The following is a 25,605-nucleotide window of genomic DNA, read 5'->3' on the forward strand; positions in this document are numbered from 1 at the left end:
TCCCCTAACGAGGCGGGACGCACCGGTGATGGGCGGCTTCTTGTACTGGGCGCTCTTGAGATGCTCCTCCACGAGCTTGGGGGGTGACGCAGATGACGTGCTGCCCCTTCCAGTACTTCACCATGTTGAGCGACTGCAGCGTGCTGATGATGTCGGTCTGCGTGATGCTGGTCATCTGGCTGCGGGGCGCTGGGGGTCACTGGGAGCACTGGGAGCACTGGGGGGGGTCACTGGGAGCACTGGGAGGGGTTACTGGGAGCACTGGGGGGGTTATGGGGGGGTAACGGGGGCTGCAGGGTGCTGATGATGTCGGTCTGCGTGATGCTGGTCATCTGGCTGCGGGGCGCTGGGGGTCACTGGGAGCACTGGGAGCACTGGGGGGTCACTGGGAGCACTGGGAGGGTCACTGGAGCACTGGAGGGTTATGGGGGGTCAATGGGGGGCTGCAGGGTGCTGATGATGTCGGTCTGCGTGATGCTGGTCATCTGGCTGCGGGCGCTGGGGGGTCACTGGGAGCACTGGGAGCACTGGGAGGGGTCACTGGAGCCTGGGGGGTCACTGGGAGCACTGGGAGGGTTACTGGGAGCACTGGGGGGGTTATGGGGGTAACGGGGGGCTGCAGGGTGCTGATGATGTCGGTCTGCGTGATGCTGGTCATCTGGCTGCGGGGCGCTGGGGGGGTCACTGGAGCACTGGGAGCACTGGGGGGGTTACTGGAGCACTGGGAGGGGTTATGGGGGGTAACGGGGGGCTGGGAGCACTGGGGGGTTACTGGGAGCACTGGGAGGGGTCACTGGGAGCACTGGGAGGGGTTATGGGGGTAATGGGGGGCTGGGAGCACTGGGAGGGTCACTGGAGCACTGGGGGGGTTACTGGGAGCACTGGGAGGGTCACTGGGAGCACTGGAGGGGTTATGGGGGGTAACGGGGGGCTGGGAGCACTGGGAGGGGTCACTGGGAGCACTGGGGGGTTACTGGGAGGTCACTGTTACATTACTGGGAGCTACTGGTGCGTTACCAGAGCGTTACTGGTAAGTCACCGCAGTGTTACCGGGTTGGCCACTGGGTGTTACTGGGAGGTTCCTGGGGTCACTGGGGGGTTCCCAGAAGGTTCTCGGGGTGTTACTGGGCATCAGTGGGAGGTCACTGGGGGTGTTACTGGGGCATTACTGGGTGTTCCTGGGGGTTCCTGGGTTCCTGGGTGTCACTGGGTGTTACTGGGGAGGTCACTGGGGGTGTCACTGGAAGGTTACTGGCCGTTACTGGGGCATTACTGGGAGGTCACTGGGGTGTTACTGGGCATCACTGGAGGTCACTGGGGGCGTTGCTGGGTGTCACCGGGGGCGTTACTGGAGCGTCACTGGGCGGTTACTGGGTGTTACTGGGAGATCACTGGGGTGTTACTGGGAGATCACTGGGAGGTACTGGGCATTACTGGGTGGTCACCAGGGGTGTTACTGGGAGGTCACTGGGCGTTACTGGGAGATCACTGGAGGTTACTGGGCATTACTGGGTGGTCACCAGGGGTGTCACTGGGAGGTCACTGGGAGGTTCCTGGGGTGTCACTGGGGCGTTACTGGGGCGTCACTGGAGGTCACTGGGGGTGTTACTGGGAAGTTACCGGGCATCACTGGGAGGTCACTGGGCGGTTACTGGGCGTCACTGGGGCGTCCCCCCCCGGGGCGTCACCTGAGGTCCTTGATGGAGAGGGTGCCGCGAAGTCGCGCAGGATCTCCAGCAGCACCCACGACCAGTAGCTGCGGTAGCTCAACTTGCCCAGGTCCGAGAGCGGCTTCTCGGGGAGCCCACCGTGCTCTCCAGCTTGGACAGCTCGTAGCCTGGCGCGGCGGCGGGGCAGCACAGAGGGGCCCAGGCGTCCGGGAGGGGCCCAGGCGTCCGGGTTGGGAAGGGGCCCAGGCGTCCGGGTCCCCCCCCCCCCCACCACCCCATCCCGTCCCATCCGTCCCACTCACTGAGGCGATGAGGAACTTGCCGTAGCCGCGGCGCTGGTACGGCGGCAGCGTGAGGATGCAGGCGACGTTGTTGCCGTCCGGAGACTCCTTCTCCTGCGCGAGCGAGGGGAACGCCGCGGCGGTGGCATCGGGGACGACGAGGGGCGTCCCCCCCCCCCTCCCCTCCCCACACCCGGGGCGCGGGCCCAGGCGTCCGGGCGCAACCCACCTTGGAGAAGTAGCCGACGATGTGGGCGCCCTGGCGGTCCACCTCGGTGAGCAGGTAGAAGACGAAGGGCTCCACGTCGAAGTAGAGCGTCTTGTGGTCCAGGAAGAGCTTGGCCAGCAGGCAGAGGTTCTGGCAGTAGATCTGCGCCGCCCCGGGGGGGTGGGGGGGGTCGTTAGGACGCCGCTTGACGTCGTTACGGAGCCGCGTGACGTCACACGGCACGGTGTGATGTCACCCGACGTCACCCCCCGCCCCGTCACCTTGTGGTCTTTGCGTCCACCTCGTAGACGGAGATGTTGCTCTTGCGGTAGATCTCCCGCCCCGGCGGCTGCCGCCACTGGCACTGGCCCTGCTCGGTTTTGGGGGTGGGGGACGGTGAGAGGGGCGGTGCCAGGCCAGGCCCCGCCCCTCCAGGCCCCGCCCTCCAGGCCCCGCCCCCGCGACGCCCCGCCCACCAGGTGGAGGCGGTAGGTGCGCTCCAGCTTCATGTACTTGAGGCAGAACTCGCAGATCCAGAGCTTGGGCTGTTAGCCGTAGTCCTCGGGAAGGGCGAGAAGTACAGGCGTCGATCTCGAAGTGCCCGATGTGGATCTTGTCCACGTACTTCACCTTGGTGATCTGCGGGGCGGCGGGACCGCGCGTGTGGGCGGGGGAGCGGGGCGGGACCCACGTGCGCGGTGTGGGGTGCAGGGGGGGGACACATGTGCGTGGGGCGGGGGGAACCTGTGCACGTGGGACCTGCGTGCGTGGGGTGCTGGGACGTGGGGTGGGTGTGGGGACCCACGCGTGTGGGGCTCGGGGCGGGGTGGGACCCACACATGTGGGGCGCAGGGGGTGGGGACCCATGTGCGTGGGGTGGGGGGGCTCATGTGTGTGTGGGGACCTGCATGTGTGGGGCACCAGGACCTGCAGGTGTGGGGTGGGGGACCCACACGTGTGGGCATGGGGCGGGGTGGGGGGGACCAGGGTGCGCGTGTGGGGCGCAGTGGGGCACGTGGTGTGTGTGGGGCGGGGGGACTTGTGCGCGTGGGACCCACATGTGCAGGGCACCAGGACCTACAGGTGTGGGTGGGGGACCCACGCATGTGGGGCACAGGGGGGGACCCATGTGCATGTGTGGGGCAGGTGGGGGGCACATGTGTGGGGGGGGCAGGGTGGGGCAGGGGGGACCCACATGTGTGTGGGGTGGGGGACCACATGTGTGGGGCGCAGGGGGGACATGTATGTGTGGGGTGCAGGGGGCCCGGACCCACACGTGTGGGGCGGGGGATCTGTGCACGTGGGCACCACACGTGTGGGGCAGGGGGACGCGTGTGGGGCGGGGTGGGGGGGCAGGACCCCCCGTGTGGGGCAGGGGACCCCGTGCCCCCCCCCCCCCCCCTCGCACCGCCTCGTGCTCCTTCTCCAGCGCCGCCGTGGTCGGGTCCATCTCGGCGTAGGTCTGGGGGGGGGGGGGACACCAGTGACGACCAGTACGTCCCAGTGCATCCCAGTGTCCAACCCAGTGCCCCTCCCAGTGCATCCCCAGTCACATCATCCAGTGCACCTCCCAGTGCATCCCAGTGCCCTCCAGTGCATCCCAGTGCATCCCAGTGCCCTCCAGTGCATCCCAGTGCATCCCAGTGCATCCCAGTCCGCCTCAGCCCCCAGCACCTCCAACACTCCCAGCACATCCCAGTACATCCCAGTACATCCAGTGCCCTCCCAGTGCTTCCCAGTACATCCCAGTACATCCCAGTGCCCTCCCAGCACCTCCCAGCACCTCCCAGTACATCCAGACATCCAGGCCCCTCCCAGCACCTCCCAACACATCCCAGTGCATCCAGTGCATCCCAGTGCCCTCCCCAGCACCTCCCAGTACATCCCAGTGCATCCCAGCCCTCCAGCACTCCCAACACCTCCAAGCACATCCCAGTGCATCCCAGTGCCCCTCCCAGCACCTCCCAGTACATCCCAGTGCATCCCAGTGCCCCTCCCAGTACATTCCAGTACATCCCAGTGCCTCCCAGTGCCCCCCAGCAACTCCCAGCACTTCCCAGTTCCTCCCAGCACCTCCAGTTCCCCCCCAGCACCTCCCAGTACAACCCAGTACTCCTCCAGCAACTCCAGCACCTCCCAGTTCCTCCCAGTGACGCCCAGTGCCCCCCATACATCCCAGTACCACTCCAGCACCTCCCAGTGCCCCCCTATCCTCCCCAGCAACCTCCCAGTTCCCTCCCCAGCCTCCACCCCCAGCACCTCAGTGGCCTCGCGCCCCCCAGTGGCCTCTTAGCACCTTGCAGTGTTCTCCCAGCGCCTCCCAGACCCTCTCCCAGTCCGTCCCAGTGCCCCCCAGTTCCCCCCACATCCCTCCCAGTGCCTCCCCAGTGCCCTCCAGCGCCTCCCAGCTCCCCCCAGCGCCTCCAGTGCCTCCCAGTAGCTCCCAGTTCCCCCCCAGCACCTCCCAGTCCCCCCCAGTGCCTCCCAGCGCCTCCCAGCTCCCCCCAGTGCCTCTGGTTCCTCCCCAGCACCTCCCAGTAGCTCCCAGTTCCCCGCCAGCGCCCCCCAGCGCCCCCGCGGCCCCCCCGCACCTTCTGCACGTGGTTGATCTCATCGTGCTTGCGCTTCTGGTTGCGGGTGATCTTGCGCTCGGGCTGCTCGGCGAGCTCGCCCAGGTACTGCTCGGAGCTCTTCTGCACGGCCTCCTTGAGCGTCTTGCTCAGCGCCAGCCGGTTCTTGTCCACCCACTCGTCCAGGCGCCGGTTGACTGCGGCAACGGCGGCGGCGGCGGCGCCTCAGAGCCCCGAAACGCGGCGGCCCGGCCCAAAAACGCGGCGCCCCCCCCCCCCCCCGGGTTACTCACAGCCCACGTAGTGCACGTAGAACTCCTCGCGCCCCTCCTGCTCGTTGAGCCGCGACTGGATCACCTCGGCCGAGTCTGCGCCGCCAACGCCAGCACCGCCCAGTTTGCACCAGTGCTGGCCCCGTTTGCACCAGTGCCGGCCCGGTTTGCACTGGGAACCCCTCCCCCCGGTTTGCACCGCGGTCACCCCCAGTCCCCGCGCCGCCCCCGGCCCAGTTCGTCCCAGTCCCGCTGTAACGGGTCCCGCGCTGGTCCCAGCCCCGGGGGTGACGGGTGCCAAACAGTCCCAGCCCAGTTCATCCCAGTCCCACTGTACCAAGCCCCCTACTGGTCCCAGTCCCCCTCTGACAGGTCCATACTGGTCCCAGCCCCAGGGGTGACGGGTGCCAAACCAGTCCCGGCCCAGTTCGTCCCAGTCTCAGCTCAGTTCGTCCCAGTCCCAGGGTGACAACCCTGTTCCGGTGCTGCCCAGTTCATCCAGTCCCCCTCTGACAGATCCCATACTGGTCCAGTCGGTCCTGGCCCCAGTCAATCCCAGTCCCAGTCCTGCTTTGATCCCAGTCGATCCCAGTCCCAGTCTTCTCCCGGTCCCAGTCGATCCCAGTCCCAGTCCCGCTTTGATCCCAGTCGACCCAGTCGCAGTCCTTCTCCCAGTCCCGGTCGATCCAGTCCCGATCCCCCTTTGATCCCGGTCGATCCAGTCCCAGTCCCCTTTGATCCCGGTCGATCCCAGTCCCGATCCCCCTTTGATCCCGGTCGATCCCAGTCCCGGTTCCCCTTTGATCCCAGTGGCTCCCCGCCGCTCACGCCAGGTGCCGTCCCGCCCGCCGGCACAGGTAGGTCTCGCCGATCTCCACCGTCACCTCGGCCTCGCGCGGCGGCGGCGGCGGCGACGAGGAGGCGCGGGGGCCCGGGCCGCCGCCGCCGCCGCTGCCGCCGCCGCTGCCGCCTCCTCGGGCCCGGCCCCGCGGCCCCCGCCCCGCCTCGGGGCTGCCGCCGCCTCCCGCCGCCGCCGCCGCCGCCGCCGCCTCCGGGCCCGGCCCGGGGCCGCCGCCGCCCGCCGCCACCACCGCCTCCCCGCCCGCCGCCGTCGCCATGGCCGCCGCCGCCACCGCCTCCTCGGCCGGCGCGCCGGAAGTGGCGTCACCGCCGGCGCCGCGCGCCGCGCGCGGGGAGGGGGGGCGCGTTGCCAGGAGACCGGAGGGGCGGGAACAGAGAGAGCGAGAGAGAGGGAGAGAGAGAGAGACTCCTCCAGCGTCCTAGAGCGCCCCCGCGGCGCCCGGAGCGATCCCAGCGTGCCCCGCGGCGCGCCACCCCCCCCCCAACGGGGTCCTCCAGAGTCCCAGAGCGCCCGCGGCGCGTTACACACCCCCCCCCCCCCCACCCCGCACGGGGTCCTCCAGTGTCCCAGAGCGCCCCGCGGCGCCCGGAGCGAGCCCAGCGAGCCCCGCGGTGTGTCACCCCCCCCGGGGGTCCCTCAGTGTCCATCACCCCCCGTTCCCCCCCCTCAGGGTCCCCCAGTATCCCATCACGCCCCGCTCCCCCTCCGGGGTCCCCCAGTGTCCCATCACCCCCCGTTCCCCCCCTCAGGGTCCCCCAGTGTCCCATCACCCCCCTCTCCTCCCCCTCCCGGGGTCCCCCACTATCCCATCACCCCCCGCTCCCCCCCCCCGAGGCCACACGTCCCCACAGCGACACTTTGGAGGTTTTATTGCCCCCCCGCTTAATTACAGGCCCCTAACAAGGCGCCCTGACGAAGCTCCCCGGCGCCAGCCCTTCTTGGGGGCAAAACCGGGGCAAATGGGGCAGCGGCGAGGTGCCCTGGGGGCCGCTCAGCCCTCCGCGGTGCCCACGGCGCCCCGGCGTCCCCCATGTCCCTGGTGTCCCCCGTGCTGACGTCCCTGGTGTCCCTGGTGTCCCCCACGTTGACGTTCCTCATGTCCCTGGTGTCCCCCACATCCCTGGTGTCCCCTGTGCTCATGTCCCCGGTGTTCCCCCTGCCCCCAGCGTCCCTGGTGCCCCCCGTGCCCACGTCCCTGGTGCCCCCCGTGTCGACATCCCCCCCATCCCCGGTGTCCGCCGCGTCCCTGGTGCCCGCCGTGTCGACGTCCCCCCCATCCCCGGTGTCCGCGGCGTCCCTGGTGCCCCCCGTGTCGACGTCCCCCCCGCCCCAGGCGCCCCCCGCGTCCCCGGCGGCGGGCGGCGGGTGCGTCTTCTGGTGCCGGGTGAACTGGGGCTTGTAGCGGAAGCGCTTGCCGCAGCGGGCGCAGCCGTAGGGCTTCTCGCCGGTGTGGATGCGCTGGTGCTTGACGAGGTTGGAGCTGACGCAGAAGCTCTTGCCGCAGGCGCCGCAGCGGAAGGGCCGCTCGCCCGTGTGCGTGCGCTGGTGCTCGATGAGCGTGGAGCTCTGGCCGAAGGCCTTGCCGCACTCGCCGCAGCGGTAGGGCCGCTCGCCGGTGTGCGTGCGCAGGTGGGAGCCCAGGTGGGTCTTCTTCTTGAAGCGCTTGGGGCACTGCGGGCAGGCGAAGGGCTTCTCGCCCGAGTGCGTGCGCTGGTGCTTGAGGAGGTTGGAGCTGAGGCTGAAGCGCTTGCCGCAGGCGCCGCAGCCGTAGGGCTTCTCGCCGGTGTGCGTGCGCAGGTGCTTGGCCAGGTTGGAGGTGCGCCCGAAGGCCCGGCCGCACTCGGGGCAGGCGAAGGGCGTCTCGCCCGTGTGCACGCGCCGGTGCTCGGCCAGCGTGGAGCTGCGGCTGAAGGCGCGGGCGCAGACGGGGCAGGCGTAGGGCCGCTCGCCCGTGTGCACGCGCCGGTGCTCGGCCAGCGTGGAGCTGCGGCTGAAGCTCTTGGCGCACTGGCCGCAGGTGAAGGGCCGCTCGCCCGTGTGCGTCCGCTGGTGCTCCAGCAGGTTGGAGCTCTGCCCGAAGGCCTTGCCGCACTCAGTGCACCGGTACGGCTTGGACACGACGCCGCCGCCGCCGCCGCCGGGCCCCTCCAGCAGCCCCAGCAGGTTGATGAAGCCCCGCGAGCGCCCCGGCGCCCGCCGCCGCCCCGCTGCCGTGGCCGCACCTGCGAGGGAGAGGAGAGGAGAGCTGCAGGGACCCTAGTGCCACCAGGAGCTTCGCGTTGGCACCCACGGCGTGTCCTGCACCGCCACGGACATCAGGTCTGCACCTACGGGGTGTCCTGCACCGCCACGGACATCAGGTCTGCACCTACGGGATGTCCCGCACCGCCACGGACATCAGGTCTGCACCTACGGGATGTCCTGCACCACCACGGACATCAGGTCTGCACCTACGGGGTGTCCTGCACCACCACGGACATCAGGTCTGCACCCATGGGGTGTCCTGCACCGCCACGGACATCAGGTCTGCACCTACGGGATGTCCTGCACCGCCACGGACATCAGGTCTGCACCTACGGGATGTCCCGCACCGCCACAGACATCAGGTCTGCACCTACGGGGTGTCCTGCACCGCCACGGACATCAGGTCTGCACCTACGGGGTGTCCTGCACCGCCACGGACATCAGGTCTGCACCTACGGGATGTCCCGCACCACCACGGACATCAGGTCTGCACCTACGGGATGTCCTGCACCACCACGGACATCAGGTCTGCACCTACGGGATGTCCCGCACCGCCACGGACATCAGGTCTGCACCTACGGGGTGTCCTGCACCGCCACGGACATCAGGTCTGCACCTACGGGGTGTCCTGCACCACCACGGACATCAGGTCTGCACCTACGGGATGTCCTGCACCACCACGGACATCAGGTCTGCACCTACGGGGTGTCCCGCACCGCCACGGACATCAGGTCTGCACCTACGGGATGTCCTGCACCGCCACGGACATCAGGTCTGCACCTACGGGGTGTCCTGCACCGCCACGGACATCAGGTCTGCACCTACGGGATGTCCTGCACCGCCACGGACATCAGGTCTGCACCTACGGGGTGTCCCGCACCACCACGGACATCAGGTCTGCACCTACGGGGTGTCCTGCACCACCACGGACATCAGGTCTGCACCTACGGGATGTCCTGCACCACCACGGACATCAGGTCTGCACCTACGGGGTGTCCTGCACCACCATGGACATCAGGTCTGCACCTACGGGGTGTCCTGCACCTCCACGGACATCAGGTCTGCACCTACGGGGTGTCCTGCACCGCCACGGACATCAGGTCTGCACCTACGGGATGTCCTGCACCACCACGGACATCAGGTCTGCACCTACGGGATGTCCTGCACCACCACGGACATCAGGTCTGCACCCATGGGATGTCCTGCACCGCCACGGACATCAGGTCTGCACCTACGGGATGTCCTGCACCGCCACGGACATCAGGTCTGCACCTACGGGATGTCCTGCACCACCACGGACATCAGGTCTGCACCTACGGGATGTCCCGCACCACCACGGACATCAGGTCTGCACCTACGGGATGTCCCGCACCACCACGGACATCAGGTCTGCACCTACGGGATGTCCTGCACCACCACGGACATCAGGTCTGCACCCATGGGATGTCCTGCACCGCCACAGACATCAGGTCTGCACCTACGGGGTGTCCCGCACCACCACGGACATCAGGTCTGCACCTACGGGGTGTCCTGCACCACCACGGACATCAGGTCTGCACCTACGGGATGTCCTGCACCGCCACGGACATCAGGTCTGCACCTACGGGATGTCCTGCACCACCACGGACATCAGGTCTGCACCTACGGGATGTCCTGCACCACCACGGACATCAGGTCTGCACCCATGGGATGTCCTGCACCGCCACGGACATCAGGTCTGCACCTACGGGATGTCCTGCACCGCCACGGACATCAGGTCTGCACCTACGGGATGTCCTGCACCACCACGGACATCAGGTCTGCACCTACGGGATGTCCCGCACCACCACGGACATCAGGTCTGCACCTACGGGATGTCCCGCACCACCACGGACATCAGGTCTGCACCTACGGGATGTCCTGCACCACCACGGACATCAGGTCTGCACCCATGGGATGTCCTGCACCGCCACAGACATCAGGTCTGCACCTACGGGGTGTCCTGCACCACCACAGACATCAGGTCTGCACCTACGGGATGTCCTGCACCACCACGGACATCAGGTCTGCACCTACGGGATGTCCTGCACCACCACGGACATCAGGTCTGCACCTACGGGGTGTCCTGCACCGCCACGGACATCAGGTCTGCACCTACGGGATGTCCTGCACCACCACGGACATCAGGTCTGCACCCATGGGATGTCCTGCACCACCACGGACATCAGGTCTGCACCTACGGGATGTCCTGCACCACCACGGACATCAGGTCTGCACCTACGGGATGTCCTGCACCACCACGGACATCAGGTCTGCACCTACGGGGTGTCCTGCACCGCCACGGACATCAGGTCTGCACCCATGGGATGTCCTGCACCGCCACGGACATCAGGTCTGCACCTACGGGGTGTCCTGCACCACCACGGACATCAGGTCTGCACCTACGGGGTGTCCTGCACCACCACGGACATCAGGTCTACACCTACGGGGTGTCCTGCACCACCACGGACATCAGGTCTGCACCTACGGGGTGTCCTGCACCGCCACGGACATCAGGTCTGCACCTACGGGATGTCCCGCACCGCCACGGACATCAGGTCTGCACCTACGGGGTGTCCTGCACCACCACGGACATCAGGTCTGCACCTACGGGATGTCCTGCACCGCCACGGACATCAGGACTGCACCTACGGGATGTCCCGCACCGCCACGGACATCAGGTCTGCACCTACGGGGTGTCCTGCACCACCACGGACATCAGGTCTGCACCTACGGGATGTCCTGCACCACCACGGACATCAGGTCTGCACCTACGGGGTGTCCTGCACCACCACGGACATCAGGTCTGCACCCATGGGGTGTCCTGCACCACCACGGACATCAGGTCTGCACCTACGGGGTGTCCTGCACCGCCACGGACATCAGGTCTGCACCTACGGGATGTCCTGCACCGCCACGGACATCAGGTCTGCACCCATGGGGTGTCCTGCACCACCACGGACATCAGGTCTGCACCTACGGGGTGTCCTGCACCACCACGGACATCAGGTCTGCACCCATGGGATGTCCTGCACCACCACGGACATCAGGTCTGCACCTACGGGGTGTCCTGCACCACCACGGACATCAGGTCTGCACCTACGGGGTGTCCTGCACCGCCACGGACATCAGGTCTGCCCCTACGGGGTGTCCTGCACCACCACGGACATCAGGTCTGCACCTACGGGGTGTCCTGCACCACCACGGACATCAGGTCTGCACCTACGGGGTGTCCTGCACCGCCACGGACATCAGGTCTGCACCTACGGGATGTCCTGCACCACCACGGACATCAGGTCTGCACCTACGGGATGTCCTGCACCGCCACGGACATCAGGTCTGCACCCATGGGGTGTCCTGCACCACCACGGACATCAGGTCTGCACCTACGGGATGTCCTGCACCACCACGGACATCAGGTCTGCACCCATGGGATGTCCTGCACCACCACGGACATCAGGTCTGCACCTACGGGGTGTCCTGCACCACCACGGACATCAGGTCTGCACCTACGCGATGTCCTGCACCTCCACGGACATCAGGTCTGCACCCATGGGATGTCCTGCACCACCACGGACATCAGGTCTGCACCTACGGGGTGTCCTGCACCACCACGGACATCAGGTCTGCACCTACGGGGTTTCCTGCACCACCACGGACATCAGGTCTGCACCTACGGGGTGTCCTGCACCACCACGGACATCAGGTCTGCACCTACGGGGTGTCCTGCACCACCACGGACATCAGGTCTGCCCCTACGGGGTGTCCTGCACCACCACGGACATCAGGTCTGCACCCATGGGATGTCCTGCACCACCACGGACATCAGGTCTGCACCTACGGGGTGTCCTGCACCACCACGGACATCAGGTCTGCACCCATGGGATGTCCTGCACCACCACGGACATCAGGTCTGCACCTACGGGGTGTCCTGCACCGCCACGGACATCAGGTCTGCACCTACGGGGTGTCCTGCACCACCACGGACATCAGGTCTGCACCTACGGGGTGTCCCGCACCACCACGGACATCAGGTCTGCACCTACGGGATGTCCTGCACCACCACGGACATCAGGTCTGCACCTACGGGATGTCCTGCACCGCCACGGACATCAGGTCTGCACCCATGGGGTGTCCTGCACCGCCACGGACATCAGGTCTGCACCCATGGGATGTCCTGCACCGCCACGGACATCAGGTCTGCACCTACGGGATGTCCTGCACCGCCACGGACATCAGGTCTGCACCCATGGGGTGTCCTGCACCACCACGGACATCAGGTCTGCACCTACGGGGTGTCCCGCACCACCACGGACATCAGGTCTGCACCTACGGGGTGTCCTGCACCACCACGGACATCAGGTCTGCACCTACGGGATGTCCTGCACCGCCACGGACATCAGGTCTGCACCTACGGGGTGTCCCGCACCGCCACGGACATCAGGTCTGCACCTACGCGATGTCCTGCACCACCACGGACATCAGGTCTGCACCTACGGGGTGTCCTGCACCGCCACGGACATCAGGTCTGCACCTACGGGGTGTCCCGCACCGCCACGGACATCAGGTCTGCACCTACGGGGTGTCCTGCACCGCCACGGACATCAGGTCTGCACCTACGGGGTGTCCTGCACCACCACGGACATCAGGTCTGCACCCATGGGATGTCCCGCACCACCACGGACATCAGGTCTGCACCTACGGGATGTCCTGCACCGCCACGGACATCAGGTCTGCACCTACGGGATGTCCTGCACCACCACGGACATCAGGTCTGCACCTACGGGGTGTCCTGCACCGCCACGGACATCAGGTCTGCACCTACGGGGTGTCCTGCACCGCCACGGACATCAGGTCTGCACCTACGGGATGTCCTGCACCACCACGGACATCAGGTCTGCACCTACGGGGTGTCCTGCACCGCCACGGACATCAGGTCTGCACCTACGGGATGTCCTGCACCGCCACGGACATCAGGTCTGCCCCTACGGGATGTCCTGCACCTCCACGGACATCAGGTCTGCACCTACGGGATGTCCCGCACCACCACGGACATCAGGTCTGCACCTACGGGATGTCCCGCACCGCCACGGACATCAGGTCTGCACCTACGGGGTGTCCTGCACCACCACGGACATCAGGTCTGCACCTACGGGATGTCCCGCACCGCCACGGACATCAGGTCTGCACCTACGGGATGTCCTGCACCACCACGGACATCAGGTCTGCACCTACGGGATGTCCTGCACCACCACGGACATCAGGTCTGCACCCATGGGATGTCCTGCACCACCACGGACATCAGGTCTGCACCCATGGGATGTCCTGCACCACCACGGACATCAGGTCTGCACCTACGGGGTGTCCTGCACCACCACGGACATCAGGTCTGCACCTACGGGATGTCCTGCACCACCACGGACATCAGGTCTGCACCCATGGGATGTCCCGCACCGCCACGGACATCAGGTCTGCACCTACGGGGTGTCCCGCGCCACCACGGACATCAGGTCTGCACCCATGGGATGTCCTGCACCACCACGGACATCAGGTCTGCACCTACGGGATGTCCTGCACCACCACGGACATCAGGTCTGCACCTACGGGATGTCCTGCACCACCACGGACATCAGGTCTGCACCTACGGGATGTCCCGCACCGCCACGGACATCAGGTCTGCACCTACGGGGTGTCCTGCACCGCCACGGACATCAGGTCTGCACCTACGGGATGTCCTGCACCGCCACGGACATCAGGTCTGCACCTACGGGATGTCCTGCACCACCACGGACATCAGGTCTGCACCTACGGGATGTCCTGCACCGCCACGGACATCAGGTCTGCACCTACGGGGTGTCCTGCACCACCACGGACATCAGGTCTGCACCTACGGGATGTCCTGCACCGCCACGGACATCAGGTCTGCACCTACGGGGTGTCCTGCACCGCCACGGACATCAGGTCTGCACCTACGGGGTGTCCTGCACCGCCACGGACATCAGGTCTGCACCTACGGGGTGTCCTGCACCACCACGGACATCAGGTCTGCACCTACGGGATGTCCCGCACCACCACGGACATCAGGTCTGCACCTACGGGGTGTCCTGCACCGCCACGGACATCAGGTCTGCACCTACGGGATGTCCTGCACCACCACGGACATCAGGTCTGCACCTACGGGATGTCCTGCACCACCACGGACATCAGGTCTGCACCTACGGGGTGTCCTGCACCACCACGGACATCAGGTCTGCACCCATGGGATGTCCTGCACCACCACGGACATCAGGTCTGCACCTACGGGATGTCCCGCACCACCACGGACATCAGGTCTGCACCTACGGGGTGTCCTGCACCACCACGGACATCAGGTCTGCACCTACGGGATGTCCTGCACCGCCACGGACATCAGGTCTGCACCTACGGGATGTCCTGCACCACCACGGACATCAGGTCTGCACCTACGGGGTGTCCTGCACCACCACGGACATCAGGTCTGCACCTACGGGATGTCCTGCACCACCACGGACATCAGGTCTGCACCCATGGGGTGTCCTGCACCGCCACGGACATCAGGTCTGCACCTACGGGATGTCCTGCACCACCACGGACATCAGGTCTGCACCTACGGGGTGTCCTGCACCACCACGGACATCAGGTCTGCACCTACGGGATGTCCTGCACCGCCACGGACATCAGGTCTGCACCTACGGGATGTCCTGCACCACCACGGACATCAGGTCTGCACCTACGGGGTGTCCTGCACCACCACGGACATCAGGTCTGCACCTACGGGATGTCCTGCACCACCACGGACATCAGGTCTGCACCTACGGGATGTCCTGCACCACCACGGACATCAGGTCTGCACCTACGGGGTGTCCTGCACCACCACGGACATCAGGTCTGCACCCATGGGATGTCCTGCACCACCACGGACATCAGGTCTGCACCTACGGGATGTCCCGCACCACCACGGACATCAGGTCTGCACCCATGGGGTGTCCTGCACCACCACGGACATCAGGTCTGCACCTACGGGGTGTCCTGCACCACCACGGACATCAGGTCTGCACCTACGGGATGTCCCGCACCGCCACGGACATCAGGTCTGCACCTACGGGATGTCCTGCACCACCACGGACATCAGGTCTGCACCTACGGGGTGTCCTGCACCGCCACGGACATCAGGTCTGCACCTACGGGGTGTCCTGCACCGCCACGGACATCAGGTCTGCACCTACGGGATGTCCTGCACCGCCACGGACATCAGGTCTGCACCTACGGGATGTCCTGCACCACCACGGACATCAGGTCTGCACCTACGGGGTGTCCTGCACCACCACGGACATCAGGTCTGCACCTACGGGATGTCCTGCACCACCACGGACATCAGGTCTGCACCCATGGGGTGTCCTGCACCGCCACGGACATCAGGTCTGCACCCATGGGGTGTCCTGCACCGCCACGGACATCAGGTCTGCACCTACGGGATGTCCTGCACCACCACGGACATCAGGTCTGCACCTACGGGGTGTCCTGCACCGCCACGGACATCAGGTCTGCACCTACGGGGTGTCCTGCACCGCCACGGACATCAGGTCTGCACCTACGGGGTGTCCTGCACCACCACGGACATCAGGTCTGCACCTACGGGATGTCCCGCACCACCACGGACATCAGGTCTGCACCTACGGGATGTCCTGCACCACCACGGACATCAGGTCTGCACCCATGGGGTGTCCTGCACCGCCACGGACATCAGGTCTGCACCCATGGGGTGTCCTGCACCGCCACGGACATCAGGTCTGCACCTACGGGATGTCCTGCACCACCACGGACATCAGGTCTGCACCTACGGGGTGTCCTGCACCGCCACGGACATCAGGTCTGCACCTACGGGGTGTCCTGCACCGCCACGGACATCAGGTCTGCACCTACGGGGTGTCCTGCACCGCCACGGACATCAGGTCTGCACCCATGGGGTGTCCTGCACCGCCACGGACATCAGGTCTGCACCTACGGGGTGTCCTGCACCACCACGGACATCAGGTTTGTCCCGCACCACCGGGGCCGTCACAACCCCCGTCACCTCCCGCGCGCTGTTTTGGAGGACTCTTCCCGGCCCGGTGTCTCCTCCGTCCCCTCGTGCGCAGCCGCTTCCGGCGGGTGGTTTCGTTTCCCACCCGGAAAATCCCCCCCCACCCCCACTGCAAGGGTCGTTTTTCCTCCCGTTTTTTCCCCCCGGGTGTTTTTTCCCCCACGGGGCCCTTCCCGGCTCCGCGCGCGGTCGCGGCCTGGCTCCGGTCTCGCTCCGGTCTCACCTGCGCCGGGGGGCGGCTCGGGGCGCTGCATGGCGTTGGGGCCCCCCCGGAAAACGGACGGACGGATGGACGGATGGACAGACGGACGGACAGACAGACGGCGGCCTCTTCCCCCCCCCTCCTCCCCCCCCTTCCTCCGGAGCGCGGCACCGGCTCCCGGCCCCGCGGGACCCCGACGTAATCGCGGCGGCGACGGAAGTGCCGGGGCGGCCGCTCGGAGCCGCCGGCCCCCTCGGCCCCCCGCTGCCCCCCGCTGCCCCCCGCTGCCCCCCGCTGCCCCCCGCTGCCCCCCAGCCCGGCCCGACCCGACCCCCCCCGGCGGCGGCAGCTGCTCCGCTTTCGCCTCCTTTCGCCCCGGAATGCGGCGGCAACGCCGGGGTGTCCCCGAACCCCTCCTGGAGGGTCCCCAAACCCTCCTGGGGGTCCCCAAGCTCCTCCTGGGGGTCCCCAAACCCTCCTGGGGGTCCCCAAATCCTCCTGGGAGTCCCCAAATCCTCCTGGGGGTCCCCAAACCCTCTTGGGGGTCCTCAAGCCCCTCTTGGGGGTCCCCAAATCCTACTGCGTGTCCCCAAGCCCCCCCGGGTGTCCTCAATCCCTCCTGGGGTCCCCAAACCCTCCTTGGTGTCCCCAAACCCTCCTGGGGGTCCCCAAATCTTCCTGGGGGTCCCCAAACCCTCCTGGGGGTCCTCAAACCCTCTTGGGGGTCCTCAAACCCCTCCTTGGTGTCCCCGAATCCACCTGGGTGTCCCCAAACCCTCCTGAGAGTCCCCAAATCCTCCTGGGAGTCCCCAAGCTCCTCCTGGGTGTCCTCAAATTCCTCCTGGGTGTCCCCAAACCCTCCTTGGTGTCCCCAAACTCCTCCTGGGGGTCCCCAAATCCACTTGGGTGTCCCCAAACCCCTCCTGGTCCTGGGTGTCCTCAAACCCTCCTTGGTGTCCTCAATCCCTCCTGGGGGTCCCCAAATCCTCCTGGGGGTCCCCAAATCCACCCAGCTGTCCCCAAACCCTCCTGGGGGTCCTCAAATCCTCCTAGGTGTCCCCAGATCCCTCCTTGGTGTCCTCAAACTCCTCCTGGGGTCCCCATTTCCACCTGGGGGTCCCCAAATCCACTTGGGTGTCCCCAAACCCCTCCTCGTCCTGGGCGTCCCCAAACCCTCCTTGATGTCCCCAAATCCTCCTGGGGTCCCCAAATCTTCCTGTGTGTCCTCAAACCCTCCTGGGGGTCCCCAAATCCTCCTAGGTGTCCCCAAACCTCTCCTTGGTGTCCCCAAACTCCTCCTGGGTGTCCCCAAATCCTCCTTGGTGTCCCCAAACCATCCTGGGGGTCCCCAAATCCACTTGGGTGTCCCCAAACCCTCCTTGGTGTCCCCAAATCCTCCTGGGGTCCCCAAATCTTCCTGTGTGTCCTCAAACCCTCCTGGGGGTCCCCAAATCCTCCTAGGTGTCCTCAAACCCTCCTTGGTGTCCCCAAGCTCCTCCTGGGTGTCCCTAAATCCTCCCGGGGGTCCCCAAACCCTCCTTGGTGTCCCCAAGCCCCTCCTGGGTGTCCCCAAATCCCTCCTGGGTGTCCCCAAGCCCCCCCAGGTGTCCCCAAACCCTCCTTGGTGTCCCCAAACCTCTCCTGGAGGTCCCCAAACCCTCCTTGGTGTCCCCAAACCCCTCCTGGGTGTCCCCAAGACCCTCCTGGGCGTCCCAGTGCTCCCAGGTGTCCCCAAAACCTCCTTGGTGTCCCCAAACCCTCCTTGGTGTCCCCAAACCCTCCTAGGTGTCCCCAAACCCCTCCTTGGTGTCCCCAAACCCTCCTTGGTGTCCCCAAGCCCCTCCTGGGCGTCCCAGTGCTCCCAGTACCTCCCAGTGACGCCCGCAGGGAGCCGCGGGGGCGACGAGCAGCTTTAACCACTATTTATTGACGGACTCGGGTGGGGGAGGAGACCCGGCCCCCCCCCTCCCCCCCCCCACCCGTGGAGGGACCCAGGCGTCCGGGGCGGCCGCGGCTCCGTGTCGGACGCCGGCTGGGAACCCGCCCGGCTCCGGGCAGCTCCGGCGTCGGGGGCCGCGGGGACAGCGGGGGACGGGGACGGGGACGGGGACGACCCAGCCCGGCCCCCCCGGTCGCCCCCGAAACGCTCCGCGATCGGGGGGAGAGAGGCGGTGGGTCATGGGGAGTCGGGATGGGGACGCGGAGGTGGGGTGGGGACATGGAATTGGGATGGGGACACGGAGTCGGGATGGGGACAAGACGTAGGGGTGGAGACATGGAGTCAGGATGGGGACACGGAGATGGGATGGGGACAAGACGTAGGGATGGAGACACGGAGGCAAGGTAGGGATGTGGAGATGGGATGGGGAGCACAACGTCAGGATGGGGACACGGAGTCGGGATGGAGACACAACGTCGGGATGGGGACACAGAGTTGGGATGGGGACACGGAGGTGGGATGGGGACACGGAGATGGGATGGGGACACAACGTCGGGATGGGGACACGGAGTCAAGGTAGGGACACGGAGTCAAGGTAGGGACGTGGAGATGGGATGGGGACGTGAAGTCGGGATGGGAACACGGAGATGGGATGGGGACACGGAGTCAAGGTAGGGATGCGGAGATGGGATGGGGACATGGAGTCGGGATGAGGACGTGGAGATTGGACGGGGACATGGGACCAGGATGGGGTGATGTGGAGCCGGGACATGATGATGGAGATGGGATGGGGGACATGGAGCTGGGGCAGGATGATGGGACAGGATGGGGGACTTAGAGCCAAGATGGGGCTCATGGATGATGGGACAGGATGATGGGACCAGTTTGATGGGACCAGTATGGAGAACTTAGAGGCCCAGCTAAGGTGACATGGAGCCGGGGCGAGATCATGGAGACGGGATGGGGGACACGGACCTGGGATGGAGGACACGGAGCCGGGGCAGGATGATGGACCTGGGAAGGAGGACATGGACCTGGGATGGGGGACATGGAACTGGGGCAGGATGGTGGGACCAGGAAGGACCAGGATGGGGAACTTAGAGCCCAGACGAGGTGACACGGAGCCGGGGCGAGATCATGGAGACGGGATGGGGGACATGGGCCTGGGATGGAGGACACGGAGCCGGGACAGGATGATGGGACAGGATGATGGGACCAGGGTGGAGAACTTAGAGCCCAGCTAAGGTGACACGGAGCCGGGGCGAGATCATGGAGACGGGATGGGGGACACGGACCTGGGATGGAGGACACGGAGCCGGGGCAGGATGATGGGACAGGGTGGGGGACTTAGAGCCAGGATGGGGGTCATGTATGATGGGACAGGATGGTGGGACCAGGATGATGGGACCAGTACGGAGAACTTAGAGGCCAGCCGAGGTGACACGGAGCCGGGGCGAGATCATGGAGACAGGATGGGGGACACGGACCTGGGATGGAGGACACGGAGCCGGGGCAGGATGACGGGACAGGGTGGTGGGACCAGTTTGCTGGGACCAGTACGGAGAGCTTAGAGGCGCAGCCGAGGCGACGCGGAGGCAGCGCGGGACGCCAGGGCCGGAAGAGCAGCTCGCGGAGCCCGGGAAGGGGCACCGGCCGCCGGGACGGGAGCCGCGGGACGCCGTCGTCTCAAGGCAGGTGGGTGCGCTGGTGCTTGCTGAAGGCCGAGCTCCAGCCGAAGGTCTTGCCGCACTGGGCGCAGCGGTAGGGCCGCTCGCCGGTGTGCACGTGCCGGTGCTCCAGGAGGTTGGCGCTCTGGCGGAAGCTCTTGCCGCAGTCGGCGCAGCGGTAGGGCCGCTCGCCGGTGTGCACGCGCCGGTGCTTGGCCAGGTGGGAGTTCTGGCAGAAGCTCTTGCCGCACTGGGCGCAGGTGTAGGGCCGCTCGCCGGTGTGGACGCGCTGGTGCTGCAGCAGGTTGGAGCTCTGGCGGAAGCCCTTGCCGCACTCGGTGCAGCGGTAGGGCCGCTCGCCCGTGTGCGTCAGCCGGTGCTTGGCCAGGTAGGCGCCCAGGGCGAAGGCCTTGCCGCAGAGCGGGCAGAGGTGGCGGCGGGCGCCGGCGCCGTGCGTGCGCCGGTGCTCGGCCAGGTTGGAGCTCTGGCTGAAGATCTTGCCGCACTCGGGGCAGGCGAAGGGCTTCTCGCCCGTGTGCGTCACCCGGTGCCGCAGCAGCTTGGAGCTCTGCCCGAAGGCCTTGCCGCACTCGCCGCAGGCGTACGGCTTGGCGGCGGCGGCGGCGGCGGCGTCGGGCCGGCGGCGGCAGGCGGGCAGGTGACGCTCCAGGCGGCAGCGGCCCCGGAAGGCGCCGCCGCAGCCGGGGCAGCCGGCGGGACGCTGGTGGCGGCGCAGGGCGGCGCGGCGCGCGTAGGCTTTGCCGCAGCCCTCGCAGCGGTGCGAGGCCGGGCAGCAGCGGCGCCGGTGCCGGGACAGCTGGGCGCTGCCCTCGAAGCGGCGGGCGCAGCGCGGGCAGGAGAAGGCGCCCGCGTGGGCCTGCCGGTGCAGCAGCAGCGTGCCGCGGTGCCGGAAGGCCTGGCCGCACTCCTCGCAGCGGTGCGGGCGCTCCACGCCGTCGCCACCGCCGGTGCGCGGCTGGTTGCGACCGTCGTGTTGGTTGCAACCATCATGGTGTTGGTTGCAACCATCGTGGTGTTGCGTGCAACCATCATGGTGTTGCTTGCAACCATCGTGGAGTTGGTTGCCACCATCATGGTGTTGCTTGCAACCATCATGGTGTTGCTTGCAACCATCGTGGTGTTGGTTGCAACCATCATGGAGTTGGTTGCAACCATCATGGTGTTGCTTGCAACCATCGTGGTGTTGGTTGCAACCATCATGCAGTTGGCTGCAACCATCATGGAGTTGGTTGCCACTGTCATGGAGTTGGTTGCAGCCATCGTGTTGTTGGTCGCCGCCATCCCCACCATGGTGCCGTTGGTCGCGTGGACGCTCCACCGCATCACCGCCACCATCGCGGTGTCGGTTGCCCCCGTCTCCGCGGCGGCGGCGCTGGCTGCCCCCGTCGCGGCGCTGCCCCCCGCCGTGGGTGCGGCGGTGCTTGGCCAGGTCGGAGCTGACGGCGAAGCGGCGGCCGCAGTCGGCGCAGGCGTAGGGCCGCTCGCCCGTGTGCGTGCGCCGGTGGGCGGCCAGCGTGGAGCGGCGGGCGAAGCGCTTGCCGCAGTCGCCGCAGGCGTGGGGCCGCTCGCCCGTGTGCGTGCGCCGGTGGTGGGCCAGCGTGGAGCGCTGGGTGAAGCGGGCGCCGCAGTCGCCGCAGCCGAAGGGCCGCTCGCCCGTGTGCGTCCGCCGGTGCTCGGCCAGCGTGGCGCCGCGCCGGAAGCGCTTGCCGCACTCGGCGCACGCGTGGGGCCGCTCGCCCCCCGCGCCCCGGGCCTGGCCGCACCCGCCGCACCGCCGGCCCTCCGCCTCCTCCGCCTCCTCCTCCTCGGCCTCGGCCTCGGCAAGGTCCTCCTCGAAAAGGTCCTCCTCGAAAAGGTCCTCCTCGCCGCGTTCTTCCTCGCCGCGTTCTTCCTCGCCGCGTTCTTCCTCGCCACGTTCTTCCTCGCCACGTTCCTCCTCCTCACCAGGTTCTTCTTCTTCATGTTCTCCCTTACCATGTTCTTCCTCATCATGTTCTTCCCCTCCATGTTCTTCTTCTCCATGTTCTTCCTCACCATGTTCTTCCTCACCATGTTCTTCCTCTCCATGTTCTTCCTCATCATGTTCTTCCCCTCCATGTTCTTCTTCTCCATGTTCTTCTTCTCCATGTTCTTCCTCACCATGTTCTTCCTCACCATGTTCTTCTTCTCCATGTTCTTCCTCACCATGTTCTTCTTCTCCATGTTCTTCTTCTCCACGTTCTTCCTCATCATATTCTTCTCCATGTTCTTCTTCTCCATGTTCTTTCTCACCATGTTCTTCCTCTCCATGTTCTTCTTCTCCACGTTCTTCCTCATCATATTCTTCTCCATGTTCTTCTTCTCCATGTTCTTCCTCACCATGTTCTTCCTCTCCATGTTCTTCCTCTCCATGTTCTTCCTCATCATATTCTTCTCCATGTTCTTCTTCTCCATGTTCTTCCTCATCGGGTTCTTCTTCTCCATGTTCTCCCACACCATGTTCTCCCTCACCACGCTCTTCCTCCTCCTCCTCCTCATCACATTCCTCCTCCTCCTCCTCTTCCTCCTCGCCTGCAAGACACGCAGCTGGCGTCAGGCCGGGGTGACCGGCCACCAACCGCCGACCCCTCCGGCGCCTCGGTTTCCCCACTCACCCTGGAGGCACAGCTCCGTCCAGGTGGCGGCGGTGGCCGCCAGCGGCAGGTACCTGCGGGTGTCACCGGTGGTCGGGGGGGACACGTCGGCGCCCCGGGGGGCGGTGGGGTGTCCCCCGGGGATGTCCCCGATGTCCGGGGTGGCCTCGGGGTGAGGGAGACCCCCAGGGTGTGGGGACACCGGTCTCATGGACCGTCCCCATGTCCCTGTCCCCATGTCCCCATCCCCGTGTCCCCATCCCATCCCCGTGTCCCCGTCCCTTGTGTCCATCGCCTTGCCCCCATCTCATCCCCGTGTCCCTACACCCCATGTCCCCCTCCCCTTGTCCCCGTCCCCATGTCTCCATCTCATCCCCATGTCCCCGTGTCCCCATCTTGTCCCCATGCTCCATGTCCCCATGTCTCCGTCCCCATGTCCCCATCTCATCCCCGTGTCCCTGTCCCCGCGTCCATCCCCATGTCCCTGCACCCCACGTCCCCATACCCGTGTCCCCGTGTCCCCATCTTGTCCCCAGGCTCCATGTCTCCATCCCCATGTCCCTGTCCCCATGTCCATCCCCATGTCCCCATCCCTGTGTCCCCATCCCCATGTCCCCGTCCCCATGTCCCTGTCCCCATGTCCATCCCCATGTCCCCGTCCCCGTGTCCCCATCCCCATGTCCCCATCTCGTCCCCATGCTCCATGTCCCCATCCCCGTGTCCCCGTTCCCATGTCCATCCCCATGTCCCTGCACCCCACGTCCCCATGTCCCCGTGTCCCCATCTTGTCCCCATGCTCCTTGTCCCCATCCCCGTGTCCCCATGTCCCCATGTCCCCGTGTCCCCATGTCCTTCTGCCCTACGTCCCCACCCCCATGTCCCCGTGTCCCCATCTTGTCCCCATGTCCCTGTCCCCATGTCCATCCCCGTGTCCCCATGTCCCCCCCCGTCCCCCCATGTCCCCCCGCGTCCCCGTCCCCACCTGGCGGCCCCGGGGTCCCCCAGCGGGAAGGGCCCGTCGCTGTCGCCGTCCGCCAGGAAGTCGGGGAGCGCCGGCGCCTCGGCCTGCGGGGTCACGGGGTCACCGGGGGTCACGGGGGTCACGGGGGTCACGGGGGTCACCGGGGTCGGGGGTCACCGGGGTCGGGGGGTCGCGGGGGTGGAGACGACGCGCGTCCGCGCAACGCGACACGTCTGCGCCCGCGACGTGCGGCCGCACGGGGGCCCCCGCGCACGCGACACCCCCGCGGCACACGGCCGCACACGCCTGCACACGGATGCGCACACGCCTGCACATGGACATGCACACGCCTGCACACGGGTGCACACGCCTGCGGATGCATGTGTGCACATGCATGCACACCAGCACATGCCTGCACACACGCGCACACCTGCACACGCCTGCACACAGCCACACGTGCTGTGCATACCGCTGCGCACACGTGTGCACACGCGTGCAGACAGCCGCACACGCATGCACACAGCTGCATGCACATGTGCACGCACATGCAGAGCCACGCACATGCGTGCAAAGAGCCACTCACGCGTGCACACACACGTGCACACACGCATGCACTCGGCTGCTTGAACATGCACACGGCTGCACACGCACGCACAGAGCCACACACGCATGCAGAGCCACGCACACTCACACGCACACAGCCGCTCATGCCTGCACACAGCTGCACACGCATGCACACATGTGCGCACACACACACAGCGACAGAAACACGCAGGTGAAGAGCCACTCACGCATGCACACAGCCGCTCATGCACGCAACAGCACACACGTGTACGCAGCCACACGCACGCAGCCAAAGAGCCACACAGACGTGCACACAGCTGCTTGTGCGTGCAGACGGCCACACACGCATGCAGACAGCTGCACACGTGTGCACACACACACGCACAGACAGAAACACGCATGCAAAGAGCCACTCACGCATGCACACACGGATGCACGCAGCAGCACGCGCATGCACACAGCCACGCACGCGTGCACGCATGCATGCAGACACGCATGCACACAGCTGCTTGTGCATGCACGCAGCTGCTCGCACACGCACGCACACGCATGCACATGCACGCACACGCATGCACACAGCTGCTCATGCATGCACGCAGCTGCTCGCACACGCACACACACGCATGCACATGCACGCACACGCATGCACACAGCTGCTCGCACACGCACGCACACGCATGCACACAGCTGCTCGTGCATGCACGCAGCTGCGCACGCGTGTGCACGCACACACACAGAGACAGAAACACGCATGCAAAGAGCCACTCGCGCATGCACACAGCCGCTCGCACACGCACGCACACGCGTGTGCCCCCGCTCCGCTCCCGCCCCTCCCGCCGCCGCCGCCGCCCCGCTCACCGCCATGGTGCCGGGCCCGCGGGGTCGGGGGTCGGGGGGGGGGTCGGGGTGGGGGGGGGCCCCTCGGCGGCGCCGGCCCCGGGGGCTGCTGGGAGGCCGCCCCTCCCCCCGCCCCGCGTCACGCGTGGCGTCGGCGTGTGGCGTCACCGGTGCCCAGCCCCCGCCCGGACGCCTGGGCCCCTTCCAACCCGGACGCCTGGGCCCCTTCCCACCCGGACGCCTGGGCCCCCCCCCTGCTCGGACGCCTGGGCCCCTTCCCACCCGGACGCCTGGGCCCCCCCTGCCCGGACGCCTGGGCCCCCCAGTGCCCGGACGCCTGGGCCCCTTCCCCCCCCGGACGCCTGGGCCCCTTCCAACCCGGACGCCTGGGCCCCCCCCTGCCCGGACGCCCCCCCCTCAGTGGGGGTGGGGCAAGGCCTTGCCCAGCCTCGGGGTCACGTGAGGTCACCGGTGGGGGAGGGGAGGGCGCCCGGACGCCTGGGCCCTCCCACTGCCTTCCCCCTCCCCTCCCCTCCCCCCCCCCACCCCGGTCATTTTGGGTTCAATCCTCCTCAT

At 66.9% G+C, this 25,605-nt stretch overlaps 1 protein-coding gene and 1 pseudogene across 1 annotated transcript; both read right to left on the reverse strand.

The window, feature by feature from the left end:
• Positions 1–6: 6 nt before the first annotated feature.
• KAT8 (lysine acetyltransferase 8) lies at positions 7–5,968 on the reverse strand (the record flags this gene model as incomplete). Its single annotated transcript, XM_067314883.1, is given in 17 exon segments — positions 7–81; positions 83–179; positions 1,689–1,716; positions 1,719–1,802; positions 1,805–1,837; positions 1,969–2,065; positions 2,181–2,321; positions 2,441–2,454; positions 2,457–2,529; positions 2,636–2,726; positions 2,728–2,798; positions 3,568–3,621; positions 4,751–4,926; positions 5,023–5,097; positions 5,830–5,842; positions 5,844–5,951; positions 5,954–5,968. Coding segments are annotated over 17 exon segments (1,245 nt in total), but the record flags the coding sequence as incomplete, so codon positions are not given.
• Positions 5,969–6,745: 777 nt separating this feature from the next.
• LOC136995126 (zinc finger protein 721-like) lies at positions 6,746–25,085 on the reverse strand (annotated as a pseudogene).
• Between the last annotated feature and the right edge of the window lie 520 nt (positions 25,086–25,605).

This window comes from Apteryx mantelli, chromosome 38 (assembly GCF_036417845.1).
Source record: "Apteryx mantelli isolate bAptMan1 chromosome 38, bAptMan1.hap1, whole genome shotgun sequence".
Classification (NCBI taxonomy): Eukaryota; Metazoa; Chordata; class Aves; order Apterygiformes; family Apterygidae; genus Apteryx; species Apteryx mantelli.